Consider the following 21,274-nt stretch of genomic DNA (forward strand, 5'->3'; position numbering starts at 1 on the left):
TCTTTGGAAAGATAATTTCATTGATATTCTATAATTTGGAATTGTTTTCATGCTTGATGTGAAGTTCCTTGCTCAGTACATACACATGAGAAGTAAAGAATTAAAACTAACATGTAAATACCTCAGGCCTGAACTATTCTTATCTGAGGAATTTTTAAATAAACATGATTATCTTTTCTAGCATTTTTTAAAATGTACTGTTGTTTTATACTTCTTTTTGTATATACAGATCCAGGTTTTTAACATCGTTTTATTTAGTGTACTTTAGCAAGACAATTATTTATACAAATTTTTTATAAATAGATGGATTACTTTAGGTTCATTAAAAGTTATCTGATAGGGAACATCAGAGAATGGATGAGCTTTTCTACAACTTTAATAAACATTTGATATTTTCACACTTTAATGTATAAACATAGAATTAAATTACTTGATAAGAAACTTAAATACCCAATGTTTAGTCATGTGTTCCTTTTAGTTATGTGTTCTTTTGTTAATAAGTTATATTATCTTAACTTCCAGTAACAAACATAAGAGAATCACTTAATATATTAGGTATTTCAAAATTATATATATAAGGTTTAAGTGGTTATATTATAACCTATTTATTATAATAAAAACACATATATAAAATACTAATATATGAAGCTATTTGCTATTTGTTCCACTGCAGAAAGAATCAAGTAGAAAGAAGAAGAGCTTATTAGCTGCTCTGACAACTTTGCCTGTTTTAATCTTTTACCTAATGAATTCTAAAATCTTCAGTAATGAATACCAAAGACAAATTTAAAAATACAAGATATAGTGTAAATTCTAATTTTAATAGAAATCCTTTTTTTTTTTTTTTTACTTTTGACACTGAGTTGATAGTTTAAATCTGAAAATCTCTACTTAATTATAATAGAAAGTTGAAGTCCAGTCTTTACCTCCATGGCTCTAATCCTCCTTGGCACAGCCCCTCAGCTTTTGACACAGCCCTTCTTTGTGAAGACATACATTTTTTTCAAGAAATTTGAAACAATGTGATGTCTTGAAATAGGGAAAATATGTAGGTAAATTGAATCATTTTAGAAAGAATCAAAAATACAGACAGATAGAAGCAGCCTATACTTTGCTAGAGTAGAGGTGAATAAAATGGGTAATTATGAAAACTAAAGCAAAATAGAGAAACCGATACACTAGAAAAAGTACCTAATACAATTTTGAGGTTTCAAGTATTTGCCAATAATTTATTCAGTGAATTTTCCACCCAAATATTTAAAGTTTTTGTTTGATTTATAATTCAGCCTTCATAAACCTCTTTTTTTTTTTTTTTTTTTTTTTTTTTTACCGCTCAGAGGATGTAGGATTTTTATACTGAAAATCATATATTACATTGTATTTGGATTATTTTAAATTCCACACCTACTTTTATGAAGGTACACTTTTACTTGGTGTAGGCAAAGTAGTCATTAACCTCACCGTGTATGTCTCTTTTCCCACAACCTGATGATGGAGCTCACACTTTCTTGTTTTTAATCTTTAGTATAACATACATAAAGATCAGTACAGAAGCTGTGATAACGTCTCTGCCAAATCATCAGATAGTGATGTCAGTGATGTGTCCGCCATTTCCCGAACCAGCAGTGCCTCACGCCTCAGCAGCACAAGCTTTATGTCAGAGCAATCTGAGCACCCCAGGGGTAGGATCAGGTGAGTTGGCAATACTCTTTATATAAACTGGGTCTGTATCGGGATAAAAATGCAACTAGCTTTCTTAATGTTCCTACTAAAAAACAGTTTAGGTCAAGTAGCAGAAACATTTCACTAACATTGTTGGGACTGGAGTGGGTGGAGCATTTATTTGTTGTTGTGTAATGTCGCCTATAGACTGTTCGGTACTGTCTACCTTATAGCCAGAGTCATAATTTTAAAGATTGTTGGAGTCACATTTACAGGACTTTCTTCTTTTCTTAAGTTTATTTATTTATTTTGAGGGAGAGAAAGAGAGGGAGAGAGAGAGAGAGAGAGAGAGAGAGAGAGAGCATGAGCAGGGGAGGGTCAAAGAGACAAGGAGAGAGAGAATCTTAGGCAGGTTCCACTCTGAGCGTGAGGCTCGAATTCATGAACCATTGAGATTATGACCTCAACCAAAATCAAGAGTCAGATGCTTAACCAAATGAAGCCACTCAGGCGCCCCTACAGGAGTTTTTTCTAATACGATTAAATCCACAGAGCATTCTTTAGTCCAGTGTCAAAAAATCTTTCCTATAAAAGGCCAGCTAGTAAATATTTTGGGCTATGTACAACAGTCTCTGTTGTATTTACTTTATGATGTCATTGTAGTGTGAAAGCTATGCAAACAATTGAGCATAGCTGTATTCTAATAAAATTTTATTTATAAAAACAGGAAGTGGGCTACATTTTGCCTGTGGGCTTTAGTTTGATATCTTTAGTCCCATTGTACTTGGTCTGCTTTCAGAGTAGGATTGAACAGATGTGATACAAAGTATACATACCTAGTTTACATTACATGAGTTGTAACAAATTTTCATGAAGTTTGTTTAAATCTCCAATTGTGCTTTTGTCTTCTTACAATGAAAATACCCTGCTGTGAAAGGGAAAAGACTGCAGGAATCCAAGTGCCATCTTATGTAAAGCAGACTCAATATGGGCAAGGCATCTTTTATATTTGTTCTTAACTAGTTTCCAGAAATAGAAGTTTCATTGAAGGAATTTGGGGCTTGATGAATGGCCCAAGAGACATAAATGCTCAGAATAGGAGAAATTACCTTTCTAATACTCTGAAAATCTGTTATTGGACATTTGGATGATTTACAATATGTTCAAGCATTCCTTCTTCCTGGATTTCCCTGTACCTCCATCATCTGCTAAAGCAAATTGAGAGTAATTGTCTTACTGTTAATTAACAGTGTCATATTCTGATCATCTACATGAGCAATTTCAACTTTGATGAAGATGTTAATAGAATATGCTTTATCTCTATTTATGATATTCTTAGCATCTGGTCCTAACGGAATATGATGTTCCCTAAAACTTAAAATAGAATTAGAAGAGCTAAAAGACATAGCCCCATTGAGCTGCTTAGGATCAAGGGGTAAAAATTATTCTAATGGATTCCTTTTACTTAAAAAAAAATTTTTTTTTTCAACGTTTTTTATTTCTTTTTGGGACAGAGAGAGACAGAGCATGAACGGGGGAGGGGCAGAGAGAGAGGGAGACACAGAATCAGAAACAGGCTCCAGGCTCCGAGCCATCAGCCCAGAGCCTGACGCGGGGCTCGAACTCACGGACCGCGAGATCGTGACCTGGCTGAAGTCGGACGCTTAACCGACTGCGCCACCCAGGCGCCCCTAATGGATTCCTTTTAATTGAAATATTAAGATATTATGTTTCAAAACCTATTCAGTTTAGCAAAATTATTGATAAATAGGACTTCAACAAGGACTTTTTCACATTTAATCACTAAAAACAACTTACTGAATAATTATAAACTAAATCTTAATTTCTATTTATATTCACAATAGAGGCAAGTACCTTGAGTCCTACACTATAAAATATTACTGGTTAATAGAATTCATAATACTAGTCAATTACAGGAATAATTTGTGGGCCCATTTTTATTTCTTGAAATTTCAAGAGAATAGTATTCTTCAAAACTTGGTCTTTAGGAGAAAGTTGGCTGTGTGATTTTTGAGGAAGAAAGCAAAGAACACAAACTAGGTAGTGCAACAAAGGACTGTGATTTCATACAAAGGGGTTCAGAAGAAACTACGTGGTAGGATATTGGAACCAGTGTTACTTTGTGGGATAATGCCAGTTTAAGAAATCAACACTAATTATAACTGTTGTCAAGATAGGAAACAAAAGATAGAGGATTCTTTGTCTCCTTGATTCACATGACTGTTCTTACTTATTGAAGGTGGTGTGAATAGGCATGGACCTAAGAAGGGTACAAATAATTTCTTATTATTAAAAGTGCAAAATTTAAGTGCTAAATGTAAATAAAAGTGCTAAATATAAGTGCTAAATCAGTTTTTTCTAGGCATTTCTGTTTTCAGCTCCCTTTCCCTTCTCTGCAACTTAGAACACATATGAGCTGAGAGGGTTGTTGTTTATTTTTATATATAAGTGGATTATGTAAATTTAGTCCCTAAAGCTAATGACTAAACAAATTTCCCCTTAAGCTAACATGAAGAATTACTTTTCTTGTAGTCCCATACTTTAGGCCAGTGATTGATTCTCTGTATGTGGTATACATTTGATTTCTTAGAATACTTAGGAGGAAGAGAGAGGAAAACTGAGATATGGGTAGCTCTTTATTCTGACTTCAGTCTAGTTATCTTTTCATATACATTCTTCTCCCCACATATCCTCATAGGCACACAAGCGCACCTGTACACACACACACACAGTTATTTTGCATCCATCATCAACCATGTGGTAAAATCCTGAGAGGAGGTTTTGGAATGAAAAAAAAAAAAAAAGAACAGAATGATGTCAATATAGAAATGCTGTGTCTCTCTTATTAGAACAATGTCTGCAGGCTCATCAGCCTTTAAATATTCCCTATTGTCGTAAGTAACACAATGATTGTTCTCATTATAGTACTGCTTCTCATTTCTTTTTTTTTTTAACTAACATCTGCATAGGTTTTAAAGTTCTATTTATTCAGGTTCATGGATTAAAGATGAACAAGTTTGATCAATTATGATGATAGAATGCATTTATATGTCATAAGTAGCAGCAAACTTTTGAATTCCTATCATGAAAGAAGACACCATTATTTCCAACACTAACTTAAAGTATAATGCCTAGGCTACATACTCAAGGGGATTATAATCCATTTAAGAGTTTAAATCTCTGTTTTCAATTTTTAGAAAAATATATATTTATTTATTTTGAGACAGAAAGAGAGAGAGCCTGCATGAGCAGGGCAGGGGCAGAGAGAGAGAGAATCCCAAGCAGGCTCTGCACTGTCAGTGCAGAGCCAGACACAGGACTTGATCTCACGAACCATGAGATCATGACCTGAGCCTAAATCAAGTGTCAGATGCTTAACTGACCGAACCACCCAGATGCCCTAAATCTATTTTTATGGGCTCATTCTATATCTATCTATCTATCTATCTATCCAGATAGATAGATAGATAGATAGATAGATAGATAGATAGATAGATATGTGGAGATAGATATATATATATATATATATATATATATATATATATATATATATATAAGAAAACTTGAAAATATATGGAATATATATATTCAAATTTTCCTATGACACAAGACATGTTTTATTATATGATGTGTTGGATGAGTTTCATTCTGAAAATCAACACAAGGATTGAGAGGACATTATAGCATTTCCAAAGACAGTATTCAGTACCCTAAAAGCCAATCAAATACCTAGTATTCTCATAAAGGATTATAGAAAGAAACTATATGACATGATCTTATCCACATTATATAAAAGCATAGTATGTAGGTACTTAAAATACCATGTAGAGTTTTGATTTCCTCTAACCAAGTATATTATAAACCAAGAAAATGTTGAAATAAGCACATGTGAAATAAGAAATGGGCTGCACAACCTTCTGTGCAATTTATAGTTTTCCAGATGTTCCTTACTACAATTTCCTATTTATGATTCACAGTACATGTTACTGTTTTTAAGGTCCTGGGAAGTTTTCTCTTGAAACAATTTGTTTGTCTTTGTTTATTCCAAAATGTACCAAACTTATTCCACAATGTTCTTTTTCACAGGATATCAATTAGTATATTGAAAAGTTCTTGTGAGCGATTTGAGAAAATCTTTTTTAGTTAATTAGCATCTTTTTCTGCCTTAAAGATAAAAGACTATACAGTTGTTTCAAAGCCTGTTTGAGGACAAATAGAATTAAGCACTTATAGGATGTCTATAGGTTGAAAAATATAAATATGTTTGGATGAACAATTTCTAAAATATCATTTTCAAAGAGTGGTAGAGATTCATGGGCCATCACTTGAATCTTTTGTGTTTGAGATGATTATGTACCAAATATCTTATCTACTCAAGTATGCAGCTAGCTAAACCACATGGTTCTGTGTGACTTGAGAAGGAGTATCCCTTCCTCCAGATGCATTCTGAATAGTTCATTCAAAATAGTCCAAAATATGTTTCATGTTTTTAAAGCTTACATATGCAGGGGGGCTATAGTAGGAAAAAAAAGTAAACTATGATGTTTGCATTTAAGCTAAATAATCTTGTGTAGATATAATGAATGAAAGTTTTTTTTTTTTAATTTTCAAGGATTAAAACAATTTAAGCTTAAATAATTGTGTGATTCTTACAATAGAAAATCAACACTTGGGGCACCTGGGTGGCTGTCAGGCGTCAAACTCTGCTTAGGTTGTGATCTCACGGGTCATGAGTTCAAGCCCTGTGTTAGGCTCTGTGCTGACAGCTCAGAGACTGGAACCTGCTTCAGATTCTGTGTCTCCTTCTCTCTCTGCCCTTCCCCTACTCACGCTCTGTCTCTCTCAAAAATAAACATTAAAAAAAATGTTTAAAAAATCAACACTTAATACTTCAAAATAGTAAGTATCGATAAAGATTGAGGTTTCTAGGTTTTCAGATATTTCTTGATGTGCCTTACAATTTTAATTTAGTATTTTCTTAAGTGTTCCTCAAAGAATGTTTTTCCATCCAACCACAAAATATGTACAGTATATTAGTAGAAGTGGCACAATTGACAATAAAAAATGTGCATATACTAGAAGCCAGAAAGAATATATTGAGCTTCTGAGTTCTCTGTTCACTTTTAAATTTAAGAAGATTTTCATCTCAGAAAGGAGATGAATTTTCTTGGTATAGCTCTGAACTTGTTTTTCATCTTTATCGCATATCATTTTTTTTTCCAGGCAGACATATTTCAGATGTTTCATACAAAACCATGCAGCAAATGCAGGCATAATCCTATAGTTGTTCTCAGGTGTTACAGAATTTTAGAAGCTTTGTCAAAACTATTTTCCAACAGCATTCACATTTGTAATATATGTTCTCCTAGATCTACAAAGTTGGCTTTCTAGAGCAAGCTGGATTTTAATAAACAAACTTGAAGTGCAAATTTGATGTCACTAGTATTTGACCTTTTTGGTATCTCTTTTGGGAAGAATACTTTCAAAAGCAATTGCCTTTGTTTTCTACATTCATAGGTTGAAAGACGTGAAAGTTTTTTGTTTTTTTTTTAAGGTGGTAGGAGACTTTATTCATGCATTCATTCATTTCTTCAAAACTACTTATATGAGTACTAGTATGGCATGAATTTTTTTTAAGAAACATTATCTTCTATATACAAATAATAATCTTGCAGCCATAAATTTACTAAAATTTGGCATTTTGTATAGGCATAATGATTAGTAAACATATACTGAAAGAAATAGGTTTATATTTGGGGGGAGTTTTAAGACATAGGTTAAATTATTTGAAATTTTTAATTGTGATAGAAAATAAATAGGTTAGGTTAATATCTTCTGGAAAATCAATTGATACTACAGTTATGTTGGAAAAATGTTACAGAAAATTTCAAATGTACCTTGTTTCATAATAGTTCTTTAATTCCACAAGGGAATACGGGATAACATTTAAAAATAATCTTTGGATTTTTTTGTGTGTGATATTTGAGAAATACTTAACTGCAAAATCACTTGCTACATTAATAGCTTAGAAGAACAAATTAAACTTTAATTTTTATATACTTACTAATTATTATGCCTAATGACACTGAACATATTAAGAGCGATCAAGAGGGAATTTTTTAGAGCTATCCACCCTTAATTTTGCATGCTTGCCTGTTGTGCTGTGGAAAAACAGTCTATTGAGATCAACAAGAGTACTGAAAAGAAATAGAGGAAAATATCAGGGAAATCCAGATACTGGATGTTGAATATCTGAGAAAGGAAAGATATTTTAGCAATCTTCTAGTGGCTTCTTTCATAGTATTATCTTAGTTTTAATAGTCCAAGATTGATGATTCATTACCACTGTTATTTCCTGTGACCAGATTAAAGCTATAAAGAAATGGAAAGAATGTGCCATAAGCCTTTTAAAAAGGGTTCCATAAAATTACTATAACATTCTTATTAATACACCATATGACTGAATGTGCCATACATTTAAATTATTATACCATGCCATACATATAAACAAAATAACTGAATATAAGTAACACAGCAGTCTTGATAACAGCAAGTTACAGAGCTCTTGAGACAGGTGAGTAGGTTTTCCTGGTAAGTTTCTTCCTTACAAACCATTTAAGACTGCAGTTTGAAGTAAAGCAGCACTGGTCTCATTTGAAACAGCACCAGTCTGCTTAGTTTTTACCTTTCTATTCTACCAATTCATTATAGATTTATACTAAGATGTATTTAGTTAAATTCTGGGAATGTCAGTTAAATTCTGGGAATGTCAGATAAATGCTTACTACATAACAGACAGTGAAAATGGTCAGTTATAATAAATTATCAAAAGTTAATAGCAACCTGGAATATCTTATAAAGATGGGGTTATCTGTAGAAATGATTATAATTAGGCCTTAGTGGCTGGTCATATGCGGGAAAAGTATACACTATATACATGGAGTTTTAAAAGTACATTGTGACTGTACATTGTGACTTGTTTTTATAGAAATCTACTTCCCTCTAATTTTATTTATTCTGGTAGAAGTGAATTATAGATTCTTTTCAAATTTAAAATATTTTAAAGGGCATGTTTGGGGAACCTGGGTGACTCAGTAGGTTAAGCGTCTGACTCTTGACTTTGGCTTAGGTCATGATCTCATGGTTCATGAGATCAAGCCCTGTGTTGGGCTCCTTGCTGACAGCGTTGAGCCTACTTGAGATTCTCTTTCTCCCTCTCTCTTTGCCCTTCCCTTGCTTGCTCTCTCTCTCTCTTAAACAAACACTTAAAAATAGATAGATAGATAGATAGATAGATAGATAGATAGATAGATAGATAGATAGAGATAAAGAGCATGGTCAATGGAGATCATAGATAATGATAATTAGAAAATTTTCTTTAAAGAAAAAGAATTCACTGTGTCTTTGGAAGAGAATATGTAAAATTTATTCAAGTTTATTCATAATTGTGTATAAGTTTTTTTCCAATAGTTTTCTAATTTAATTATCCTAAACGAAGTTACATATTTAACATTCTGTTGTTAAATAAAATAAGAATAATTCTCCCTGCTTAATTATTATTTTCCCCACAATATATAAGAAAAATTAACTGACATGCTGCTAACAGCATATCTTCAGTGTAACATATTATTAAAGATCTGTAAAGTTTATGTGTATATTAAGTGCAAGGAAAATACCACAAGTTATGGATCCTAATATTAAAGCAACTTTCAAATACAACCATTTTACTCCCTGGGAATACTTTTCAAAGAAAGAAAAATCTGTCCCCCAAATGCAAATTCCTCTTTACCTTACAGGATATGTTTGCAGTTGTGATCTTTGTGATTGACACAGAGGCGAGGAACAGTGTATTTAGTCTGAGGTTATTATGACTGATGTCCAGCAGTACCACCTTTTGGATTCATGCCAGGTATAGATAGGAGTGTTCTGCTTCTAAAAGATCAGGTTTAAGTATAAGAAACCCCACCTGTTGCTAAGATGTGGACTGACTTTGCTTCAGTGCTGATTTTCACAGCACATGAGGACTTCCTCAAGGGCCAGTTCTGTCACCCCTTTGTCTTTGATGTGTTGTAATTACCACACAGATCAGCTGTATTAAGGATGCTCAGTACTATAGTAGCTATCAAATTAGCAGGAGGACTGTTTTGAAAGGACTGCAGGTTGTTACTATGTTTTCATGCCAAAAAATATATAATGGAAAATTTCTAACAGATTCTTAATTTTCTATTTAACATGGTATGTTTGCATGTTTATATTTGCTTATTGGAGAACCACATGGGGATTATAAATTTAGCTGTATTATGTCAGCTGGCAGATAATTGTTTTATTGGTCACCAGGCATGAACTCTTGTTATAAACGTTAAATATCCTCTTTTTTGGGTAAATATTCATATTTCTGTGTCAATTATCCTATTATTTGGAATGGATACAATATCCTTTTACTTTGAACCAGTGCTTTTCAAACTACACCTATTTCATGTGTTACTTTCATAATTTTGCCATAACTATGTAACATGTATTTTATTATATTTTTATTTTATTAATGTTTTTGAGAAAGCATGCATGTAAGTGGGGGAGGGGCAGAGAGAGAGAGGGAGAGAGAATCTTAAGCAGGCTCCACGCTGAGCATGGCACTCAATGTAGAGCCTGACTTCATAACCCTGAGATCATGACCTGAGTCAAAACCAAGAGTCAGACGCTTAACCAACTGAGCCACCCAGGTGCCCCTATTATATTTTCAATGTATTAAAAATACTGTGATTTAGGGGCACCTGGGTGGCGCAGTCGGTTAAGCGTCCGACTTCAGCCGGGTCACGATCTCGTGGTCCGTGAGTTCGAGCCCCGCGTCAGGCTCTGGACTGATGGCTCGGAGCCTGGAGCCTGTTTCCGATTCTGTGTCTCCCTCTCTCTCTGCCCCTCCCCCATTCATGCTCTGTCTCTCTCTGTCCCAAAAATAAATAAAAAACGTTGAAAAAAAAATTAAAAAAAAAATACTGTGATTTATTAAGTATCTTTTTTTGTGTACCAGGCATTTTGATACATTATTCACATGCAAGATCATTATCGCTATAACAGCCCTATAGTGTAATTACTAATAACTTGGTTTTACAAATAAGTGGCACATGGCCAATATGTGGTAGAGCTAGAATTGAGCTGGAATTACCAATTAACTGGTAGTTTAACCCTTTTATCATTGTGTAGTGAACCTGTTTATCTCTAATGATAGTATTCTTTTGGTTTAAAGTCTGTTTTGTCTTATATGAAAATATAATTTTTTAATTACTCTTCAAACTATTCACATCCTTTTACTTTCAACCTTTCTGTGACCATATGTATTAGTTATATCTCTTATAAATGGCATACAGCTGATTTAGTTTTTTTTCTTCTAGTCTGACAATCTCTATCATTTAATTGGCTACTTAATCAGCTTGCATTTATTTGATTTATTATATATTTGGATTTCTATCCTACTTTATATTTTCCATTTTTATTATTATATGTTACCCCTTTCCCAATTGGTTTTTAATTGAATTGCATTTATTTCATTTCTCCCCTCTACCATTCTGGAAATTATACTATTTCTATGATTTTAGTGCCGAGTTTAGTGTTTCAAATATATATTAGTTAAATAATACATTTAAAGTTAATAGTACCTCCATTCCCTCCTAGGAAAAAAAAATCACTGTAGTACACTTTATCTCTGCTATCATCCTGCTACCATTTACATATTTTTCCAGTGTTTTAACTATATGCTGTTTTCTTTCTCCCATTATTGGATGTTATTTTGCTTTTAAATGCTTTAGGTTGACCCACATATTTTCTAGTTTCTTTGCTAACTATTTCCCATATGTCTTGAGACTTTCATTTTGAGAGTATTCCCTGTCTTCCTGAAATATATGCATTAGAATGTCACCAGTGAGGGCCATTAAGGCTTAGGGAGGACCCGAGTTTTTCCTTGTTATTTAAGAGCCTTGGCTGCTACAGAGATTTCATTTCTATCTCCCCACTAGGTCTGCTCTAAATTTCTCATCTGCAAAACCTCCCAAGACATTCATAATCCATTAAGCAATCTGTTTTCAGTTCCCTCTTGGTATTTTGGCTAAGGGGATTTGCCTTTCTTGTGAACTTGGGTTTGTTAATTGGAATGGGTATTTGTTGCAATTTTCACTTAATTTCTAGGCATCTAAGAGTGAAGAGATTTTCAGAATGTATCATCTACCACATTGCTAGAATAGGTGTTTAATATTTAATGCATTACTGAGTTTTTGAATTTACTCACTTAAAGGGTAATATTTAAAATGAAATTAATGAATAAGAATATAATTGTATGTATAAAAAGCAAGAAGACCTGTGGCCTTAGGGACTTTATCCTAAGTTAGCAGGTGGCAGGGCAAGGCAAGGAGAATCAGATCTTGAGCTGAAGTGAGATATAAGGTGTTGAGAAAATAGCAGTCCAGGACATCAAAGGAGGAGGTGGAGGGAGCGGAGGCCAGGAAAATGAGGACAGAAAGGAGCTCCAGCAGAGAAAGGACCACTGGAGATGTAAGGAAGAATGGTAGCTGGGGAATGGAAAAATAATGTAAGGAGTTAAGGGAGATTACAGCTAAAATGGAAGAAGAGATTCTTCGAGCTCACAGGATGTTGGAATTTAAGGAAGGAAAATGGGTGGGCCTCTGATCAAAGGAGCAATTAGTAATCATCAAATAGAGAGCATTTTGTAATCAGAGTCCCAAAGCCAGGACAGTCTGTAGGCTGCCTGCCTGCCCTTAGAAGCTACTTTCAACTCAGATGCCAATCTGATTCAGACAGCTGTGGCCAAGATGACAAGATACCAGACCCATCACACTTGAACACAAGCAAATGTGTATGACCTTTTTTTTTTTTTTTATTCAAGGGGGAAGCAGTGTAACTGGGAGGCATGTCCAGTACAGTTTGCTGAAAAGCAAAAAAACAAAACAATAAAAACATTTATCATAGGTCTTCAATTCTACATATTGATACAAAATATTTGCTGCACTTAGGAGAATGATCATTATCTCACCACAAGTACAGTTGACTCTTGAACAACATGGTTTGAATTGCCCAGGTCCACTTACATGCAGAAGATTTTTTTTCAATATATGAAGTACAGTGCTGTAGATGTATTTTATCTTCTTTATGATTTTCTTCCTCACACTTCTTTTTCTCTAGCTTATTTTATTGAAAGAATACAGTATATAATGCATATAACATACAAAATATATTAATCAACTGTGTTTATTGGTAAGGGTTCTAGTTAACAATAGACTGTTAGTAGTTAAATTTGGGGGGAATCAAAGTTATATGCATTTTTGACTGTACATGGAGTCAGCACCCTTGGCCCTCACATTGTTCAAGAATCAACTGTAATTAAAATTTCATGGACAGCATGTCACTGAACAGAGATGTGTGGATATATTGGAGGTAGAAACAGCTACATGTCCATGGAGAAGATTTGAAGCTTAGATAAGTACCCATAAGCAATCAATGCATGTTGTCTACAGAATGTATTTAGGAAGTTTTTCATCCAGATAGGCATATTGACATATAAGAAATGTGTGATATGAGATGATTTTTTAATGTTTTGGTATTCACTGAATATTGTACTCCAGCTTTTGTTGAACAGTGTGTGTGTGTGTGTGTGGTGTGTGTGTGTGTGTTATAAATATATATTTAATTACATTTACAATAGCCTGGAAATACATGAGGATATATATTTTTAAGTAGCTATTTGCAGCCATTAAGATACTAAAATTTTTCTTAGAACAAATATAAAAACATATTGGCTTACCTAATATTTGAACAGAGTAGTTCTATTCTTCCCACCCTATTCTCCACCTGGCTCCCAAATCAACAAAAAACTGGAAGCCACCCTAGTTTTTAACTCTCGCCTGTCCTCCTTCTAATGCATTGCTCCTCAATGTTTTTACCATTATCAACCCCCTAAGAAGCCTTTTAGATGTTCTTTTCCTAATTGTCCTTTCCACATGACATTTTAATATTGCAGATAACACTGTATCTGTTTATATACTGTGGCTGTTTAGAGGACCACAAACTGTTATATTATCTAAGAAATGTTTACTCCTCTTACCTCCACCATGAACCAGTTATTACCCTTTGGAAGCATATCACTCCCATTGAGAATGCATATTGAGATGAGTCATCAGGACTTATTGATTTTGCTTCTTAAATAGAACTCATGATCATACACTGAAGATTACAGAGAACAGAGGTGTTTATTCCTCTCTAATTGCCAGCTGAAAACTAACCAAATTTTTTAAGAAAGAAACTAAAAACCTCATCTACCATGAACCTAGGAGACAACTACATCTTTAAATTATAAATGATAGAAAACAGTTTTCAAATTCAGTGAAATCTGGACTAAAATGAGGAAAAACACCAAGAATAGATGCTGACTTATTCACCTATTGAATAGAATGTGGAGCTCTCTAAAATAAATGACACAGCTTTGGAAAGCCCCATCAGAAAAATTCCCATCTACAATCTGCGAGAACGAGGGACAGTTTTAGCACTGGAAAACACTGTATGGGGGCGCCTGGGTGGCGCAGTCGGTTAAGCGTCCGACTTCAGCCAGGTCACGATCTCGCGGTCCGTGAGTTCGAGCCCCGAGTCAGGCTCTGGGCTGATGGCTCGGAGCCTGGAGCCTGTTTCCGATTCTGTGTCTCCCTCTCTCTCTGCCCCTCCCCCGTTCATGCTCTGTCTCTCTCTGTCCCAAAAATAAATAAAAAAAAACGTTGAAAAAAAAAAAACACTGTATGTTTTATGCCTCAGAGTAGCAGATGACATCAACTCAGAGGAGAAGCCTCACAAGTCAGCTATGGCAGAGAGGCTATTGGGGGGGATGCATAGGGATCAATATGGCAAAAGCTATTTGATGTAGTTTGCAAAGAAATAAATTTCTATAACACAATTATAATACATACACCTTCATTACTAACCTTATGGATATTTTTGAAAACATATTGATCTGGATAACTCTACCATTATTCAAAAATAAGCAATAAGATGACACAATCCATCCAGTTCCGGGCATGACAACATAGTTTGTATCAGATTAACCTTCCTACCTCTAAAACTACAAAAACAAACAAACAAATGTTTTAGGGTATTTGGAAGCAATTAAATTGGTAAAAATTTTAAGGACTTCAGTCTTTGAAAGAAGAGAAGAATATGAAATAAGTGCCAAATTTGCCCCAGTTTTCTTTGAAGGTATTTCCAATTCAGTGACATGGGATAATAGAGCCCAAGCAGAAAGCAGTGGTCTTACTGGGCTAAGGTGACAGATCACAGGTCAGACACAGAGCTGGAAACTGCATGGAGGCCTCCAAAATTTGCTATAGATTCCCCTAATGAAATCTGTTGACGACCAATGTGATCGTGCACAGAGAAAGACTCCAAGAAACCAAACAAAAAGCAGCAGCTGGAAGATTAAAGAGCTGAGCAAAGATTCCAGCGGGTGCCCAATGCTGGGGAGATACAGATTGCCTTCAGTTTCTGCAGTCAGAGGGGCTTGAAAAATACCTTTGGGGTGGGGGGGAGCCTGTGTGGCTCAGTGGGTTAAATGTCTGACTTTGGCTCAGGTCATGATCTCACTGCTTGTGAGTTCAAGCCCCATGTCCAGCTCTGTGCTGACATCTCAAAGCCTGGAATCTGCCTCAGATTCTGTGTCTCCCTCTCTCTGCCCCTCCCTTGCTCACACTATCTTTCTCTCGCTCTCGCTCCCTCCCTCAAAAATACACAAACATTTTTTTTTTTAAATGAAAAAATACTTTGATTTCTTATACAAATTTCAGAAAAGCCAAACTCTGGGAATAAGCATTACACTCTACAAGTGATGGCAACGCTTTAAAATCAAGTCTGACCAGGAATAAGATGACTTCTAAAATTTTACCCTTACTGAAGGAAAATGAGAGAGTGAACATCCACAGTGTCTGGCATCTAATTTAAATTTATGGGGCATGATTAAAAAATTGGGGCGCCTGGGTGGCGCAGTCGGTTAAGCGTCCGACTTCAGCCAGGTCACGATCTCGCAGTCCGTGAGTTCGAGCCCCGCGTCAGGCTCTGGGCTGACGGCTCGGAGCCTGGAGCCTGTTTCCGATTCTGTGTCTCCCTCTCTCTCTGCCCCTCCCCCGTTCATGCTCTGTCTCTCTCTGTCCCAAAAATAAATAAAAAATGTTAAAAAAAAAAAAAATTAATAAAGGACCAACTGACTACAACCAACAATACAATTTTTATATAAGGCCTTTAAAATAACCATGATTAATATATTCCAGAAAACAAAGGAAGATGGATGTTTTCTACAGAGACCTGGAACCCGTTTTAAAAAGTTAAATGGCAATCCTAAAACTAAAAGATATAAAAAAAATTAATAGGTGGGTTTAATGGCATGCTAGAAGCAATAGAACAGAGAATTCTTGAGTCCGTCAGTGGAAAGTATATAAATCAGTGCACAAAGAGAAAAAAAAATTGGAGAAGGCCCTAAGAGACTTTTGGAGCATAATGAAAAAGTCTAATATACATGTAATTGGGATTCCAGAAGGAGGGGAAATGGCATAAACAATACTTGAATACTGTGGTACTAGCTGGGTTTTCCAAAATTAATGTAATACATCAAATTATAAGTCCAAAATCCTTTAAAAACCTCAAGGTGTGTAAAGAGAAAAAAATCTATCAAAATCATGATCAAAGTACTGAAAACTAAAAAAACACTTTTATGAAGAATCAGAAGCAGAAAAAGAGCAGAAAAAAAGAAGACATTATCATTCAGTGCTTCACTGAAGCAACGATATAAGACTGGTTGAAATTTCAACAGATACCATGAAAGCCAAAAAGCAATGGAACAACCAAAAGAAAAAATGCTTTAGAAAAAAAATTAAAACTTCAAGCTTAAAATTTTATCCTTAATAAATATTACCCTTCAAACATATCCTACAGACAAGAAAGGAAGAAATGAAGGAAGGAAGTAATGGAAGGAAGGAAGGAAGGAAGGAAGGAAGGAAGGAAGGAAGGAAGGAAGGAAGGAAGGAAGGAAGGAAGGAAGGAAGGAATACTAGAATAAAAACCAGTAGGATAATTCATCACCAATAAACCTGTACTCCATGTTGAAGGAAAATGTCCCCAGTCAGAAACACTAAATTTGAGGAAAGAATGAACACTGGAAAGAGTTAATGATGATAACAACAACATCTTGTGGTAGTTACAACATATGTAGAAGTAAAATATATAAAACACCTAGGTAAAAGGTAGAAATGAAAAGTAGAATTAAGCTGTTGTAAAATTTTTGCATTCTTCTGAAAGTGTTAAAATGTATAATTTAAGGAAGTTTCTAATAAGTCAAGGTACATATTTTAATCCTTAGGGTGTCCACTAATAAATAATAGAAGAACACATAATTCAAATGCTGATAGTGGAGAAAAAAACCACAGAATTAATCTAGTTAGGCAAAATGGAGAAGTAAAAGAAGAAACATGATTATTAAAAATAAGTGGCAAGTGATAGAGTCAATTCCAGTTATATCAGTAATTCCATCAAAAGTAAATGGTCTTGGGGCACCTGGGTGGCAGTGTTGGTTGAGTACCCCACTTTGGCTCAGGTCATGATCTCATGGTTTGTGGTTCTAGCCCTGTGTCAGGCTATGTGCTGACAGCTCGGAGCCTGGAGCCTGCTTCTGAGTCTGTGTCTCCCTCTCTCTGGCCCTCACCTGTTCATGCTCTGTCTCACTCTCTGTCTCTCAAAAATAAATAAACATTAAAATTTTTTTTTAAAGTAAATGGTCTAAATACACATATCCACTGTCGTGAAATGAAAAGAGGAAGATCTCAGTGAAGAATACACAGATATTTAAATGGTACAAACAGTTGTATGCCGATAAATTTTATAATTCAGATCAATGTTAGCCAAACTATGACCAACAAGCCAAATCTGGCCCACTGCCTATTTTTGTGGAAAAAAAAAAAAGGTTTATTGGAACACATCTATGCTCATTTGCCTATATATTATCTATGGCTCTTCACCCACTACAATAGCAAACTTGAATAATTACAACAGAGACAGTCTGTCCCACAAAACCTAAAATATTTACTATATGGCCCTTTATGAAATTAAGTTTGCCTAAACCTGACTTAGACGAAATGTACAAATTTCTTAGAAAGCACAACTTACCAAAAATGACATAAGAAAAAATAAAAACTTTGAAGAGTCCTGTATCTGGTTTTTTAAAAAAATTTTTAATGTTTATTTTTTAAAGAGAGAGGTAAGGGAGACAGAGCATGAGTGGAGGAGGGGCAGAGAGAAAGGGAGACACAGAATCTGAAGCAGGCTCCAGGCTCTGAACTGTCAGCACAGAGCCCAATGTGGGGCTCGAACCCATGACTGTGAGATCATGATCTGAGCCGAAGTTGGATGTTTAACTGGCTAAGCCACCCAGGCGCCCCATGAGAGTACTATATCTGTTTTTTAACTGATTCCGTAATTATTTTAATGCTCCCCACAAGGAAAACTCCTTACCCAGGTGGGCTCACTGATAAATTATTCCAAATATTTAAAAAATAATTCTCTCAGGCTTCTACCAATTTTTCTAGAGAATAAAATGTAAAAATACTTCCAAAAATATTTTTGTGAAGCCAGCCTATCCTTGATAAATTTGATAAGGACATTATAACACAGGAAAATTATAAATCCATATCTCACTAAAGTAGTTGAAACAGTTTTAGCAAATTGAATCAAGATAGATATATAATAGATGAATGAATGGATAGATTGATTTTGAGAGAATGAAAATACATTATGTCAAAAATATTTGTTCCATAAATGTAACATTTGTTTAACATTTTCTCTATGTAATTCATTACAGAATTAAAGAAATTATATCGTCATCTCAATAGAACCAAAAAATATTTGATAAAATTCATCACATATATATGATAAAATATCTTAGCAAACTGAGAACTTTTTTAAAATGATAAAAGTTACCTACAGTAATTTTACAGCAAGCATTGTACATCTGTGTTACAGTGTGAGCCAAAGTGAAAATCACCACCAGACATCCTTTGCAGTACCTATGAGATCCCTAAAATTGTGCTAAATTCAGTATATGAACTTTTTTTTTATTATCTGTAGTTCTAGGATCCTGTAAGCCATAGTACAGACTTTGCATATACTGGTTCTATATATAAAGTAGAACTCCTATTCCTAATGGTCGGCTTGCCACTTCTGGTTAAATGAAATTTGTTCTCAACTAAATATTCTAAGATCAGTTAGTCATTTTAACTGAAAACCTGATTCTAATCTTGCATTTTTATACTTTGTCAGCAAATGACTCACAAACCTCTTTTATTATATTGTGAATATTTACATCAAATGGAGCCAATTTGTCAAAGTTTTATTTTTTTGCCCTTCAGGCTTACTGTTCACAACTACAATAAAACAGGGTAAATAATTCACTTTTCCTCAAACCTTCTACAATTTAATGTATCTACTCAAGTTCTGTCCGTTAACTATCTTCATTCACATTCTAGGTATTTTACTGTAAGCAATGATGTCCTTCTTTTCCTTCGATAAATAAAAACACATCTATTACCTTGAATTTGTATCCATATATTTTACCTAGTGTGGAACCAACCATCAATATTAGTTACAACTTTTATTTTATTTTATTTTTTAAATTTATTTTTATTATTTATTTTGAGAGGGGGCAGGGGGAGGGGCAGAGAGAGAGAATCCCAAGCAGGCTCCGTGCTGTCAGCACAGAGCCTGATGATGCAGGGCTTGATCCCATGAACCACAAGATCGTGACCTGAGCTGAAATCAAGAGTCAGGTGCTCAATCCACTGAGCCACCCAGGCACCCCAGTTACAATTCTAAGCTAAGCTTCTGTCTCATAGAGAACACTCAGAGGTAGAAAATCAGGCATAGCAGGCTGTCATATACAAGAAATTTAGCACACCAGCAAGTTACATAGCACACATAACAAAGCAACATATGCCTACAGTATCCCTTAGACATTTTCTTAAAATTGCAAAAATGAAGATAAACCTTATCAAAGGAAAAGCTACTGGATACCATATGAAAACTAGGCATTTTTAAAGTATGTGTGTGTGTGTGTGTGTGTGTGTGTGTGTGTGTGTGTATTCATTCCTTGGTTATTGACCAAGTTTTATATTCTGACTTAGTTAGCAGTTATTCAGACATTCAAAGATATTTTTTATTAATTAATGAAATATAATGCTAATGCTCAATCTTAAAGTTAACTAATCACTTGGAAATTTTAAGCTGACATTCCAACCAGCTTAATTACTATTGATATCAGACTTTAATCACAATTATAGTTCAATTTAGTTATTACATAATTTTACATTTTTTATAATTTCAAACATTATTGGAAGAAATGTTAACTTACCCGTTAAGTAAAACCAGTATAGGAAGTTTAGGAATTCTAGGTTAATCTGTCTATGAAAACCAACCTAAGTCTTTAAAAATAAAGTAAGATTTTGTGCTTGTATTATATACCATCCTGAGGAAATCTGTAAGAAGACATAAAACTTTTTTTAAGTTGAGATAAATTCACATACCATAAAATTTATCCTGTGAAATGATGCAATTTAGTGGTTTGTAGTATAGTCACAATTAGGTGTGCAGTCATCACAACTATCTAATTCTGGAACATTTTTATCATCCCTCACAAGAAACCCATACCCATTAATACTCACTTCCCATTCCTTCTAGCTCCCAGTGACCACTAATCTACATTTGTCTCCATGGATTTGACTATGGGACATTCCACTTAAATGGAATCATACAATAAGTAGCCTTGCGTATCTAGCTTCTTTCACATAGTGTTTTTAACTTCATCCATGTTTATAGCATGGATCAGTACTTCATTCCTTTTTATGGTTGATAATATTCCATTGTATGGATATACCACATTTTGTTTCTCCATTCATCAGTTTGTGAACATTTAAGTTGTCCTCTTTTTAACTATAAAGAATTATGTTGATATGAGTATTCATATGTAATTTTTCATATGGATATGTGTTTTAAATTCTCTTGAGTATGCACCTAGGCATGGAATTGCTAGGTCATATGGTAACTACGTTTAACTTTTGAATGGAATTACTGAGTCATTCAGTAACTCTTGAGTTTCATTGAACTGTATCTAAGTTTAACTAAACTGTCACACTTTTCCAAAGCAGCAGCATCATTTTATTTCCCCATCAGCAATGTATGAGGATTCTAGTTTCTTCGATTCTCATCACTACTTGTTATTGTCTCTCTTTTATTATAGCTATCCTAGCGTTTATGAAGTGGCATCTCATTGTGGTTCTCATAAGACTGTTTTAAGCCAAATTTACTGAACGAGTTTGATATATCTAAGGATTCACTGTGTGGATTTAAGTTCTTATATTAAAATTCTTACGAGTTAGCAATTCCTTGAGAATTTTTTTTCTTAGAAGGCAAGCATATTCAAAATATTAGAATTTCAGTTTATTTTTTCTGTACAGATTCTTCAGTTACCTATATTAAAATTACTTAAATACTCATCTGTATAGATCAA

General features: G+C 34.3%; 1 protein-coding gene across 48 annotated transcripts in view; it reads left to right on the forward strand.

Annotated features, from left to right (window-relative positions):
* The window catches only part of RIMS1 (regulating synaptic membrane exocytosis 1), a 493,840-nt gene that overhangs the window by 387,525 nt on the left and 85,041 nt on the right, over positions 1-21,274 (forward strand). For 30 of the 48 annotated variants that reach the window (XM_058734401.1, XM_058734405.1, XM_058734406.1 and 27 more), the window contains one exon: positions 1,526-1,692. The exons of the other annotated variants lie outside the window; for them this stretch is intronic. In XM_058734401.1, coding sequence (XP_058590384.1) covers positions 1,526-1,692 — 167 coding nt within the window. The remainder of the gene's footprint in view (positions 1-1,525; positions 1,693-21,274) is intronic. 48 annotated transcript variants of the gene reach the window in all.

Source organism: Neofelis nebulosa, chromosome 6, assembly GCF_028018385.1.
Source record: "Neofelis nebulosa isolate mNeoNeb1 chromosome 6, mNeoNeb1.pri, whole genome shotgun sequence".
NCBI lineage: Eukaryota > Metazoa > Chordata > Mammalia > Carnivora > Felidae > Neofelis > Neofelis nebulosa.